Source organism: Bacillus rossius, chromosome 10, assembly GCF_032445375.1.
Source record: "Bacillus rossius redtenbacheri isolate Brsri chromosome 10, Brsri_v3, whole genome shotgun sequence".
In the NCBI taxonomy this organism is placed as follows: domain Eukaryota; kingdom Metazoa; phylum Arthropoda; class Insecta; order Phasmatodea; family Bacillidae; genus Bacillus; species Bacillus rossius.
In genome coordinates, this window is record NC_086337.1 from 9343471 (window position 1) to 9358021 (window position 14551).

General features: G+C 41.0%; 2 protein-coding genes across 2 annotated transcripts in view; one reads left to right on the forward strand and one right to left on the reverse strand.

The window, feature by feature from the left end:
• Positions 1–14551, reverse strand: part of LOC134535769 (abdominal ganglion neuropeptide L11-like) — a 332345-nt gene that overhangs the window by 247634 nt on the left and 70160 nt on the right. The gene's annotated exons all lie outside the window — the stretch shown is intronic.
• Positions 8498–11218, forward strand: LOC134535692 (uncharacterized). Its single transcript, XM_063374889.1, has 4 exons — positions 8498–8524; positions 8628–8754; positions 10485–10547; positions 10629–11218. Exons 1-4 carry the CDS (start codon positions 8498–8500, stop codon positions 11216–11218), a joined length of 807 nt encoding a protein of 268 aa, XP_063230959.1.

Consider the following 14551-nt stretch of genomic DNA (forward strand, 5'->3'; position numbering starts at 1 on the left):
CTTGGAGATAAAAATATATTTATTATTCACTTGAAGTTTGGCACAATTCTGGCGAGTGAGCATTGTAAAATTGTGGCCCCTATGGAATTAGTCTTGCTTTGGTCCAGAATGTTAACAAGTTTCTAAGCACTTCAACAGCAAGAAAAAACATTCAGTTAACAATTGCATGTTTTGTCAAAAACTGTCTGTATCGCTCTTTTTCTTTTTCTATATTCCAGTGCTACAGGCGACAAGTGAAAAATCTCTCCAACATAACTGCATATTCTGTAGATGCTCGTTCAATGTAAAATTGATGTAAGAAGTAATCTTTTATTTTCAAAAGGGTTATAAGACTGGGATGAAGAGAAATATTGATCAAGCAAAAAATTGTCAATGTAAAAATACAGTTTTATTAAACTTAAGTTTCAGCAGTGCATCAAATGCATCCATAGTGAGCTGCTACTTATAAAAGCGATCAGTCATGGCACAGAAATAAAAAAAATTGTAACTAGAAAATTTCTTAAAGCATGAGCTACAGTTATCACTGAGGTTTGCTAATAATAATTTATTTTATTGTTTGGTATCTAAATACAAGATTTGTGATAATTATAAAAGTACAACATTTATAACAATAGTAGCTTAAGTCCTCTGTGTCAAAAAATTATTACAGATGGAATTTTACTTGTTTCATTCTTGTTTCTACATTTCCACTGTGCTGTTTTCAAGCCAGCCACCTTCAGTTGAACGTAAAATGTCTTGTGTGTGCAAGTGTACTCACAATAAGTACTGCAGACATACACCTGTGCTCCATAGATAATCTTTTATGATTACATTATTGTAAATTGTTTGTTCTAGTTATAGAATGTCAGAGATTAATGCTGAGAAAAGTAAATTTGTTGGCACTCAAAGTTGATGCAATCATAGAAAAGTTGGAACGTTTTGAACCAACACCAAGACATGAACCAACCAATGGTGCGACTGACATAATGTCGAGGTTTCCAGTGGATTGTGATGTAAACTTGGAAGAAATGGAAAACCTTCTGTTAAAGGAAGAAAATGCATCAGTTGTGGTATGTGCCCTATGTTTTTAATTTCTCATACTTACAGATGTTTAGTCCTGCATAGTACAAAGGCCTGTTTATCTTGATTGTTTCTTAACTGTTTCAGGTTAATAGTTTGACATATCTTGGTGGAAACACTTTGACCCAACTAGTGCTTAACATAATAAAGAAGGTCATCACCAACACTTATGTATTAAACTTCAGTTGGTTAGGTGCAAAGCAAAAGAGACCCATGAAAGACCTGAACATAGCAAAAATTGTACTGAGTAAGTACTGTAATATTTTTTTCATGTTATAACTTATTCTAAACTTATTCGATGATCAAAGAAGACTGTATAAAGATGGAAAACAGCAGCTTGGCTACTTATAACTAAAACATGTGCTGGGTTAACAGATTACCACCTGCCATCTTCCAGTAGTACTTATCTACTCTTTGCCCGAGGAAGCCAAGTTTCTTGGCGAAACATTGCAAAACATGCTTGCATGCAAAAAAGTGTCATCCAATTATGTGTGTATCAATCTCTACAGTAACATGTGAGTACCCGGAACCCTTCAATTATAATATGTATTTAGGTGCCTAGTAACCTTTGTCTCCTTTTACAATAAATTAATATGATAAGTTTGCTTTCACTAAGCCAGAAGATTTGCTGAGAATAACATGTTTAAGCAAATTGAATATTTACCAGTGTTCACCAGTAACCTTTTTTTTTCCTAAGGTATTCAGTGGCTCGCAGAATATGATCACCAGGGGCGTAGCCAGGGGGGGGTTTTAGGGGTTCAAACCCCCCCCTTAGCAGCAAATTTTAATTAAATTTCTTATTCATCACTCAAACAAATTTCATATTAACAATTAATAAAAATTTATCATTACAATATTTAAATTTAAGTACCGAAAACAGCTAAATACCACTATTTTACACCTTAAAATCCAAATTTTCCCGGGGGGGGGGACCCCCGGACCCACCCGCTTTAATACGGGGGGGGGGGGGGGGTTGCATGCTTCTTAACACCCCCCATACACAAATCCTGGCTACGCCACTGATGATCACTGTCACAATTAAAAAGCAGCAGTGTACATATTGCACTAGTCACAACTGTGGAAAGATTATGCAGTGCTTTTTATAAGAGTAACTTCACCTATTCATTAGGGATGCCCTTCAAGAGTCATTGTTGAGTTGAAGATGGCAGCCATTCATAACAAAATCAAGCAAGTCATGGCAGCATAGCTAGATGCAATTGCATTTCCATCATTGTCACATCTAAAGGAGTGTGTGTAGGCATGAGAAACCAATATGGCAGGCAAAGATGTTGCTTCTCAGTACGTTTGTGATTCTTGTCAGTATTTAGAATATTTACATACAAAATTTGTGTAAACATTCTGTGCAATATGTACGTGCTTCTCAATCACTCAATTTTTGACATTGTTAAGAAGGTAACACTTTAAATTTCTGAATATTTTACATGAAACAGTATACATAAACTGACAGTGCATTACAAAATGCTCATAATTATAAACATTTGACAATATTATGTAAGTAACAAAATAACTACAGTACAAATTTCACTGCACAGAACATGGCTGAAACTAAATTGATCTCTTGCTCGACTCTCCAATAAGTAATGGGACTATGTTTTCATTGAGCAAAATCATTTACAAAAAAGTTGTCTAATATATCTAAGCTACTTTTAGAAATCATCATAATGCTCCGCAGAGTTTCTGTATCTTATGCCTTAAATACACATTTTCATTCAATTTCAAAAAAATGGAGGTAATTCATATGGTTTAGGTCCTGACCTTCATACCGAAGTTAAACTATTTATCTTTGCCCCAAGTTTTGAATGTTAGTTTTTAACCTTTTGTATCCTCTGTGTGAATGATGGTTGGTTATGTTCAGATCTGCTTTAACGAATGATGAGATTATGATAGTGTGTTAATGTACTAGTTATGTAAAAAAGTGAACACTTCGCCAACTAATTTCAGGAGCTGTGCGGATTGCTGCACCTACGGCAACCGAGAGAGATATCTGTGTAATAATCTCAAACTGGATGAAGCATGCAAAAACCCGACAAGAAAGAAGTAGGTAAGAAATTTTTTTGGAGTTAATTGGTTTTATACAATGCCAACTATACCTAACCCAAAATTTTTGGTCTACATACGTTTTTTTAGAGATTGCTTTCTGAAGAATAAATGCACCTAGGGTAACCTGGTTCCACAAATTAATGTTCCAAGCCTCTGAAGTAGCAGCTATCAATTTCTGGTATATCTGATAAAAATTAAGTTGTTCCCTGCTCATTTATTGTTGAAACTTATAGTAATATAGTTTTTGCTTTTAGAAAACAAGTTCGTATGTACAAACCGCCTAACCCCCTTTTTACACTTCTCAAGGGACCAGCCGAAATCTGAGTAAAAAACAGTAAAATTTAGAAAGAGAACAGCTGTACATCATGTAAATGAGGCATTCGGGAATATATGTAAATGAGGGAATATTCAAAATCCAGTGGTCCAAAGACAAGGATTCTACCGGGTACTGTATTTCAAATTGTCAGGATGATTTTCATGATATTTTAATGATGTGATCTTCAATACTTAGTTTAACTATCAAAAACTAACAAAAAAGTCAGAAAATGTATTTAAAGTTCAAGAAATTACCTAAGATGTTTAATTACTGCGTAATATTGTAATTTTTGCTTAGCTCATGCTTTGTTTTACTGAAAGGTAAAAAAATATTTTCAACTTCTAAATAACACAGTGAATTACTACTAAAGATCCATTGAAATTTTGCAAATCTTAACTTCCTACCAACTTGTATTATTTTACTTCATTTGATGAACAAAGCCTTTTCTCTTCCTTAATTCTGTGAACAGAGCCTTGTATGGACTGGTAGCTTTCTTATCACATAATTGTGATGGTAGGCAGGCTTCAGCTTGAAAGTTCTAACAGAATCATAAAATATTAAATTTATCATATCCAAGCTTTTTAATTAAATGGCTCTTTTGTGCTACTCTAGAAGATACCAGATCTATTTCTATGGAAAATGTCATTGGTACAACAAAAGAGTATTTTTAGTAGGTTAATATATAGTATTTTGTAAGCTTTGATTCTTGACTATCCACACTAATTAACTGAGAACAGTACTGTGGAATGCCTTATGGTTTGAGATGATAAATACAGTAATTACAATTTTCTCAGTGTTAGGTACATTATTTATTGCTTTAGATATTAATATACATATGATGTGTGTTGTGTATACTGTTGCATCAAGATTTTAGCTTGTTAACAACTTGCATGCCATTCTGTGAAAACTGCATTTAAGAAATCGTATCTTTTAATAGATATAAAAGAACTTTGTATAGTTAGATTTTTTGTGATTGAGTAGTATTTTTATAGTTAATTTGTGATAGTCATTGTTGTAGCCAATTCCATGGTTGACCGGCTAATTGGGTGCTCCACTTGAGGATAATCAAGATGTTATAACTATGCAGTGTTTTATAGTTTCTGAAAAATTGGTTTCACCAGAAGACCTGGTAATCCCAGCAATATTTTTAGCTTCATTTGCAAGGGATCATGTTCTAACTTTTTTTTTGTTTGGGCCAAATTTTTAGTTTATATTTTTTAAAAAAAATTTCCCTGCAAATGTTTAACTTAAGTTATTATGGTATGCCAATTAAAACACTGGCAGTTCATTATAATAGGAGCAACCATACCCTGACCTTTAAGTAGTAGAAGAGCTGTAATTTTAATTTACTTCCAGTAAAACAATTTTTGTTTATACTAAATATGCGATAATTTCATTTCAGATAGTTAGTAAATCATAGTGATTGAAATATTAATTTGTAATTTAATTACGAAGTACTCTAAAGAATGATCAGTATACCAACGTGATGATAAATTTCTAACAGTCCAGTCACTTGTCTGCATATGGTGTATGTATAACTAAACATAATTGAAAATTAATTCCATACAATTATTGCAGACTAGGGTTTAGAATTTTTCCACCATTTAATTTAAACACGAAAAACATTTATTTTTAACTGCATCATTATATTGTTGTTGAAAAACAGCTGTTACCTTCCTGCAATTTACATTGCTTTTCTGTGGTTCCAGTCACTAATTTTATAGTTCTTTTTTTTTTTGTTTTTTCCCTTTTTTACACTTGACTAATTTAGATAAGATGGAAAAGTCATTCAAAGGTGCTATGTAGTCATTTTCAGTGCTCATTGTTGGTTACTATAGAATGAAACTGTTCAAAGTGGTATAATAATACACTGTATCTGCATTGTACAGAGTATAAAAATGGCCTGATTTGAAGATGTGAATTGGTTTATAAAATTATGATATTAAGTTGTAAAAGATTTTTAATGAAATTCTGACTTTGTGACATTTTGTTGTTAATCTTTACAGTGAAATTCTTTCTTGCAGGAAACGGAATGCAAATGAAGATGATGAAACATTGGAGTAAGACATGTGCTGTGCTTCCTTTGCTCATTTCACACTACAAATTTCAGTGGGAAATATGATTTTGTTTTCGTCCTTTTTTCCTTGGTTTATTTTTTCATGTTCAGCAAATAGTTGGATAATGAACTTCTTTTTTAATTACTGTATTGCTCTGAAAAAAAGCGGCATATTTTTTTCAAATTTTTGGAGCTATAAAACTTGTAAGTAGCGTATTATTGCGTGTTTAGAAAAAAATATTTTTTTTTTTTCAAACAAAATTGCAAAACGTACAAAAGTTTTGTACCCGCACGCTGCTACCAGTAGAAGCCATCTTGCCCAGCAATAAAATTATAGCTGTATATCTAGAGAAAAAAATTTAATACACACTACATTCAATTACTAATGTATGCGAAATAACATGTGCATCGTAACTCTTTTGTTTTCGTTGTGATGAAAACAACTGAACTTCCAATCATATCACGCTGGCAATGTAAACACGGGCACATACCAATGAACAGCGTAATTTCTGTCATCGCATGGGGGCACAATGTTCTGTTGGAACAGCAGCTGCTAGCGCAAGTAGTTCATTGGTTAAAAGAGGTGGAAGCAGGGGCACAGCATTTCAATTGGAACAGCAGATGCTAGCACGAATTCATTGGTTACAAGTATAGCGAGAAGTGGGGGCATGGTATTCAGTTGGAACAGCAGTTGCTAACGCGAGTAGTTCATTGGTTAAAAGCATAGGGAGAAGCGTACATGGAACAGCCTGTGCGGCATGTGGTTTCGGTTTTGTCGTAACCCCGCAGGGTATTGTGGTTTTTTGTATTTTGTTTTAGATGGGTATAACACACTTTAAACAGAAAATTTATCTTCAAAATATGTTTTTTTTTACGGTTTTAATTTAAATAAAAGCAGTTTTGCTTTCACCTGCCACGTGGTGTTTTTCACAGTTTTTAGCACTACAATTACTTCCGTAGAGTTGATCTATCTATGGAAAGCATGATCGTAAACTTATATTCAAGGGCGGCTTATTTTGGAAGCAATACGGCAATAGTTTCAATTGTAATCATTCATTTAAGTAAGAATACATTGTGAATTTTTTGAAGTTTCCTGAAAGAATTTGTATTAATTTGCATTTTTTGATATACAGTATTCAATTTAAATATTACTTTTTTTATTACTGAATTTAGGAAATTACCTATGGTTAAATAAGTATCATGTTAAAGTTACATCTTAAAGGGCGTTAATTGTTTACTTATTTTTTTTACGTACATTTAAAACCACATGGTTTAATTCTGGAATGTTAAAATAACTGTCATCGTTAAATATTAAAACATCTAAGTTGTGTAATCCATGACAAGATGTTCACAAAAACATGGCAGCGCAGCAGCAGCATATTAAATAGATGTAAATAACAGTATGACCAAGATGGAAATTTCGGAAAATTTTTCTATTATCTGTATTGTGCTACATTTATATACAAAATAAAGTGATACAGACACTAAATATAATATAGAACATAGTTATGGCTGTGAATGCATCCAGTTTCTTAAGCGCATCGAGTCACGCCGGAGGTATTTATATGCGGTAACGTCTGCCTGTTTTAGATTTGCGGAATGTTTTATTAACCTATTTTTATAAAAATAATTCATACGGTTTATAATATAAAACGCCATTAAATAATACATTGTGTGCTGAATCATGTCTTAACAATAATTATGCCGAATGGTTGTGCTTTAATTTTGAAGTGTAGTGAAGATGAACCCTTAACCCCTTTACTTTAAAAACCGATCTTTTCAGTACCCAAAAACGGTTCCGGTCCGGGGGCGTGTAACCGAGGAACAAACCCGACCCATCCCTATTGAAAACTAATTTATTCCTTTTTGGTACATTACATGATAAAGAAAGGTCAAGAGTGGTTTAATTACAGTGTGTGATCTTCATTAAATGATTTAAGTTTTTTTATTAATATAATGCAATGAAATTTTTTTCCCTTATATCAGGTAAGATTTCTTTTTTAATAGGCTGTGGTCCTTTAAGAAAAGTTTTAAAAAAATTTACAATATAAATTTTTTTTAATGGCCGTACATCTGATGAAGTTAAAAGAAAGTATGCTTGTATAGCAAACTCATCCTCTTGAATGCCCTGTTATGATCTGAACATGATAAAACTTAATATATGGTGGTTTGCACGTGATTGATTCAGTATTATGACTTAATTGGTTTATAATTCAATATATTTCTCCTCACGCACAATAAAAATTATTTCTCAATTATTATGAGCATTTCCTCATTTATCGACTGGTTATAAGTATATATTTACATATTTAATATACTGTATCAACCCGTTTTATATATATATATATATATATATATATATATCCCCCTTCATAACAATTTCATACTGTATTGTTTTTGCAGACTTTTTTTTCACACTACTTTGGCCTCTTTAACACTAAAACTGCAAGTTTAATTTACTTTTTACTGGATAAAGGAAGTTATACAATCATATTCAAATGAAATTGTATTATGTATGTCATTAATGTTCCAAAATAATACGCACAAATGTGTTATTGAATGTAATATTTTTTAATACAAAAAAAAAATCATGTGTATAATTTTTAATATGTATGTACTGTATAGTCTAAAATATTGTGATATTGTTTTGTGTGTATGGTTTTAACAGTGTGTGCATAAATATAAAATGTATGAAGATATGTGTTTTTATTTATAAAACGGTGTTCCTCTTCATTTGCAACATAGAAAACAGCATTACATTACAAATTTTTGTTTAACTTTAAAAGACATTGAAAACCTTTTTCACTCTATCTGTTACGTTAGTGCAGAATTTATTACATGTGGTCATTCTCTGTTTGTTGGTATTGTGAAATATTTCAATTCAATAGATAATTGAATAACATCCCAAAAAGTAAGTTTTTGTCTAGTGTATGTAATTTCTTCTTAGAGTATGAGAAACCTAACTGGCATAACTTTTTCATTGAGATTCTGGACATGAGCCAGACATGTTGGTGATGACAGGTGCTAGAAAGGTACAGGAAAAGTGCCCATTGCATATATACTGGGCAGGTGCATATCATGTGCTGCATATATGTAGGAAAGGTACCTGTAATGTGCCCTTTATGTGCTGGGCAGGTGCAGATCATGTGCTGCATTGGTGCAGAAAGCATGCCTGTCATGTCTCATAAAGGTGCAGGAATCGTGCCCTTCATGTGTTGGTTAAGTGCTGGGCAGGTGCAGATCATGTGCTGCATGGGTGCTGGTAACGTGCCAGTTGTGATGTACAGGCAACGTGCCAACTAGCACGTTGCCTGCAAGACACATTGAAACGTTACTGGCACCTATTCCGCCTATTAGTGGCACAACGTTGCAAATGTGCCCTTTGTCGTGCAGGCAACGTGCAGGCAACGTTGCCGTGCTGTTAGGGTTCTTGTCGAATTTTTTACTTCATCACAGCCGAACCGTTGGAGGAGTTGATAATGGATTCAATTTAAAATATTTGAAAAATCTCTATAAAACAAATATAAGTATTTGTAAGATATATTATATAAGTATTTGTAAGATATGTGTTATTATATATTTGTAAGATATATATAACTTTAATATATCTCACAAATACTTATATTTATAAGTATTTGTATATTTATAATGCCCAGAAGGCATTTAGAAATGTGTTTGATAAAAATGAGAAACGAATTACAGTCATGTGCTGTTTCTCGAGTAATGCTAAAAACAGTGCAAAATAAATAGTTTTATATATTATGTAATTGAATGCAAATTTTAAGTGATTTTATAATAATTTTTGTGATCAAAATTGTATTTTAATATATTGATTCAATTGTTTTGTCTTTTTATTTTTTTGGTTCAAGCATAACTCACGAACTACTAACCGGATTTATATGAAACTTGTTTGCTAGCGATGTCTTTTTCTAAATTAAAAAAAAGTTAATGTATGATAACAAATTTACAGAAAGGGTTGAATACAATTTTATAATATAAGATCGTATCTTTGAAGTTAATTAAGTAAAATGTACGATATTGGGTATGAACAGTAAAGAATCAAAACCTACCAACTCCCTTTCACCGATTTCCGAATTTACATTCCATAAGGGAGTAAAAGGCGTAACATTGCTTTCATGACGATAAATTTATGCATTAGAATCTTCTAGAACAAAATATACAAGACACAGCTATAAATAAATACATGGAGAGCTACGATATGATATTCATCTGTAACCAATCCTCTACTGAAAGGATTGACTACACGTGTTGCGTAGCAGGAGAAAACACGAAATATCTAAGATATTAAGGCAACAGTCGAAGTGTTACTATGAGAAGTGTAACTGGCTACAAAAAGACATGAGGCTAGGTAACGATAGTGTAATATATTTTCTTGATATGAAATTTACAATCATCACAGCTGAAGTACAATAAAGAACGAACATACGACATCAGAAAGGTATCTTTATAAGAGATTCACTATATATTCAATGCTTAACAAATGAAGGCAAGAGACTAACATCACAATTTTTCCTAGTGATACATCCCACGTATATACATAACCGTAACGCTTCAATATACGTAAGAAATTACGTTTACACTAAATGTCTAATAAATGTGCCTCCTGAAATAACGTAAGAAAAGGAGGGGTGGACCTGGAGAGGGAAGAGGGGGGGATCAAGGGGAAGGAGCGCCGTACCAGGGGCCATGCTGACTAGCGGTGCACATCCTTTTTGTAAATTTTATAGCAATATAATTTATAGTAAATATAGTAAACATAATATCTCTCCGCGCCACCTCGCGCGACCGCGGAGCTACCGCGCCACCTCGCGCGTTCGCCCCAACACACGCGGCGCGAGACCTCCCACACGTGAGTAGTGCGACTTGGGCGGTTCGGGACCACCGCGGAAACCATGCCAGACCCAGACACAGTACCTCCTACTGCGGCGGTGGATCGGGTGGCGGTTCGCATCCCGCCGTTCTGGCCCGCAGATCCCGAGATGTGGTTCGCGCAAGTCGAAAACCAGTTCGCGATTGCAGGAATAACCGCAGACAGTACGTAATTTCATTACGTGGCGGGCAACCTGGACTCCCGTTATGCTACCGAGGTGCGCGACATCCTCACGCAACCGCCAGCCACGGGCAAATATGAGAAACTGAGAACGGAGCTGGTCAAGAGGCTAAGTGCTTCGCAAGCGAGGAAAACCAAGCAGCTGCTGGAGACCGAAGAGATGGGCGATCGGCGTCCATCCCAGTTCCTCCGACACCTCCGCGGCCTGGCGGGGACAGCTATCCCAGATGACCTCCTGCGATCCTTATGGCTGGGTCGGCTCCCATCGCCTACCCAAGCGATTCTGGCCACGCAGACTAAAGCATCATTGGATGCGTTGGTCGACCTGGCCGATGCCATTGCAGATACCAACCCCCAGCCGCAGGCGGCTGCAGTGTCCTCCCTGGAGGCGATGGTGGACAAGATGGCGGCCCTGATGTCCGCGAAGATCGGGGAAATGGCCGCGATATTGCGGCAAGAGATCGCAGCAGTTGCCACCAGCAGTGCGCAGCGCAGGAGTCGCTCGGACAGCTCGCCGCCCGCGGGATACCGCTCCCGCTCCCACAGTAAGGGCCCGCCAGGAGCCTGCTGGTACCATCGCCGTTTCGGGGACGCAGCCCACTGGTGCACCACGCCCTGTACGTACCAGACGGGAAACGACAAGGGGACGCGTTGATGGCGGCCGGCAACCCTTCCCTGCCTACCGGCCGCTGCCTGTTCATCACAGAGCGGGTTACCAAGGTACTGTACCTCATCGATACTGGCTCCGATATCTGTGTCTACCCGCGTACCCTCATACCAGGCAGGCGCCCTCAGTCCGACTACTCCCTGGTGGCCGCCAACGGCTCGCAGATCGCAACCTACGGCTTTGTCACACTCACCCTCAACTTAGGACTTCGAAGGGACTTGGTCTGGCGGTTTGTGGTGGCCGAAGTAATTAAGCCCATCCTTGGGGCAGATTTTCTCTACCACTTTGGCTTGCTAGTTGATATCCGGAATCGACACCTAGTGGACAGCACTACTTCTCTCACCTCGGTTTGTACCATTACCACAAGTCAAGTCTGTAGTGTCAAAACGCCTGCACCCCCTCCGCCGTACCCCGAGCTACTACACAAGTTCGCCAGCCTCACACTGCCTGCAGGCTTCCCCCAGCCAGTGCAGCACTCCACCGTGCACCATATCAACACCACGCCAGGACAGCCAGTGCACAGCAGACCGCGCCGCTTGGCTACAGACCGGTTGCGCGTGGCCAGGGGGGAATTCGAGGCTATGATCAAGCAGGGCACAGCCCGACCATCTGACATCCCTTGGTCTTCTCCCCTCCACATGGTGCCCAAGAGAGGAGAAGAGTGGCGACCTTGTGGGGACTACAGACTGCTGAACGCCCGCACCATCCCGGACAGGTACCCCATCCCGCACATTCAGGACTTCTCGCACTCATTGCATGGCAAGACCGTCTTCTCCACCATCGATTTAGTCCGAGCGTACAGTCAGATCCCAGTCGCCACGGTGGACATCCCCAAAACTGCCATAACCACTCCATTCGGATTGTTTGAATTCCCGTTCATGTCTTTTGGCCTCCGCAATGCTGCACAAACATTCCAGCGGTTCATGGACGAGGTCCTCCGAGGCCTCGACTTTTGTGTGTCGTACCTGGATGACATTTTGGTGGCTTCCCAGGACGAGACTGAGCATTTGCAGCATCTGACTGAGCTCTTTGACCGCCTCACGAACTATGGGCTTCTCATCAACCCTAGCAAGTGCGTCTTTGGCAAATCCAGCGTCACATTTTTGGGACACACCATCACAGCCAACGGCTCCCAACCCCTGCAAGAGAAAGTCCGTGCTATCCTGGACTTCCCCAAGCCTACCACAGCAAAGCAGCTGCGCCAGTTCACTGGCATGGTGAACTTCTATCGACGGTTCATTCCTAGGGCTGCGGCAGCACAGGCCCCCCATGCATGAGCTCTAACGAGAGGCAGCCAAAGGCAAAGATACCATCGTCTGGACGGCCGCAAGCAGCACGGCGTTCGAAGATTGTAAGGCCAGGCTCGCCTCGGCGACCCTGCTGGCCCACTCTATCCCCGACGCCCCCCTGGCTCTCGTGACGGACGCTTCGGACTTTGCAGTAGGAGCGGTACTCCAGCAACAGGTACGCAACCACTGGCAACCTTTGGCCTTCTTCTCTGCGAAGATGAATCCGGCACAGCAGAAGTATGGAGCCTATGACAAGGAGCTCCTCGCCATCTACCTAGCTGTTCGGCAATTTCGCCATATGGTCGAGGGCAGGGATTTTGCCATCCTTACGGACCATAAGCCTCTAGTATTCGCCTTCGCCCAAAACTCTGACAAGTGCTCTCCACGCCGAGCCAGGCACCTCGACTTCATTGGACAATTCACGACAGACATTCGCCATATTCCCGGCTCGGCCAATACCGTGGCGGACCCCCTGTCCCGGGTGGAATCGGTCACAGCTCCGGTCGACTATCATGCTCTGGCGCAAGCTCAAGCAGCGGATGAGGAGTTGCGGCAGTTCCTGCAGTGCGACTCCAGCCTGCGGCTGACGAAGGTCAAGATCCCGGACTCGCCACTGGAAGTCTACTGCGATGTGTCCACACCGACAGCTCGGCCTTTCCTGACCCCACAATTCCGCCGAGCGGCATTTGACATGGTGCACCGGCTGGCGCACCCGGGCATCAAGGCCACAGGGAAGTTGATCTCACAACGGTTCGTCTGGCCATCCATGCAAGCAGATTGTCGACTGTGGGCCCGATCTTGCATACCGTGCCAGCGGTCGAAGATCGCACGGCACACCTCCTCGCCGGTAGGATCTTTCATACCTCCTTCCTCCAGGTTCGACCATGTCCATCTAGACCTGGTCGGCCCTCTCCCATGTTCCCGAGGCTTTCGCTACTGCCTCACCATGGTTGACCGCTTCTCCCGCTGGCCAGAGGCCATGCCTGTCGAGAACATCGAGGCAGCTACAGTCGCCAGAGCCTTCTACACCACATGGGTGGCACGTTTTGGCACCTCCCTGAGAGCTACCACCGATCAAGGCCGACAATTTACGCCCTCCCTGTTCGCGGCCCTCGCCGCCTTGGTGGGCATGACTCACCTCCAGACCACCGCCTACCACCCGGCCTCCAACGGGATGGTGGAGAGGTTGCACCGTTCGCTCAAGGCAGCCATCCGCTGCCATGCTACCGAGCACTGGGTAGATGTCCTATCTACTGTCTTGCTCGGCATTCGAGCCGCCTGGTGGGACGACCTTCGTGCCTCCGCTGCGGAGTTGGTCTACGGCCAGCCCCTGCGCCTACCGGGGGAATTTCTCGGAGAACATCCGGACGCCCCTCGGTTCGATGCCCCCGGCCTGGTGACGGACCTCCGCCTGCACTTCCGAGACCTGCGGCCAGTTAATGGCTCGCGGCATGGTGGAACAAGGCCGTTTGTCTCCAGGGACCTTCCGACGGCCACTGAGGTCTTCGTCCGCTGCGAGGGGCAAAAGGGGTCCCTACACGCGCCCTACGAGGGACCCTTCCCGGTACTCGGCAGAACTCCGAAAACTGCAACTCTCCTGATGCATGGCCGGCGCACCACGGTCTCCATCGATCGACTCAAGCCTGCCTACATCTTGGCCGACCAGGAGCCACCAGCCACAGTCGCCCCCCCCTCCTGTGGGGGAAACACATCCCCAGCAACATCAGGGGCCCACCACGACTGCCCCTGCGCCTCCCGTGACGCGGGCCGGGCGTCGTGTACGCTTCCCCGACCGCCTGCAGGGCGGTTTTTCGTGATGTGGCACATCACTGGCACGGGGTTGCTGTAGCGGCCGTGGTCGCTGCCGCCTGCAGCGATGACCGGAGCCCTCCGGCTTCACGGGTTCCCTGCGGGCGAGCGGACAGCTGGCAGGATGCGCGCCCCCCCCCCCCCCAGGAGTACCGTTAGGCCGGCAGGCCACCCCCGCCCTGGGGGGGTCTGGCACGCAGCGAGGAAGACCCGAGAGGCGGGC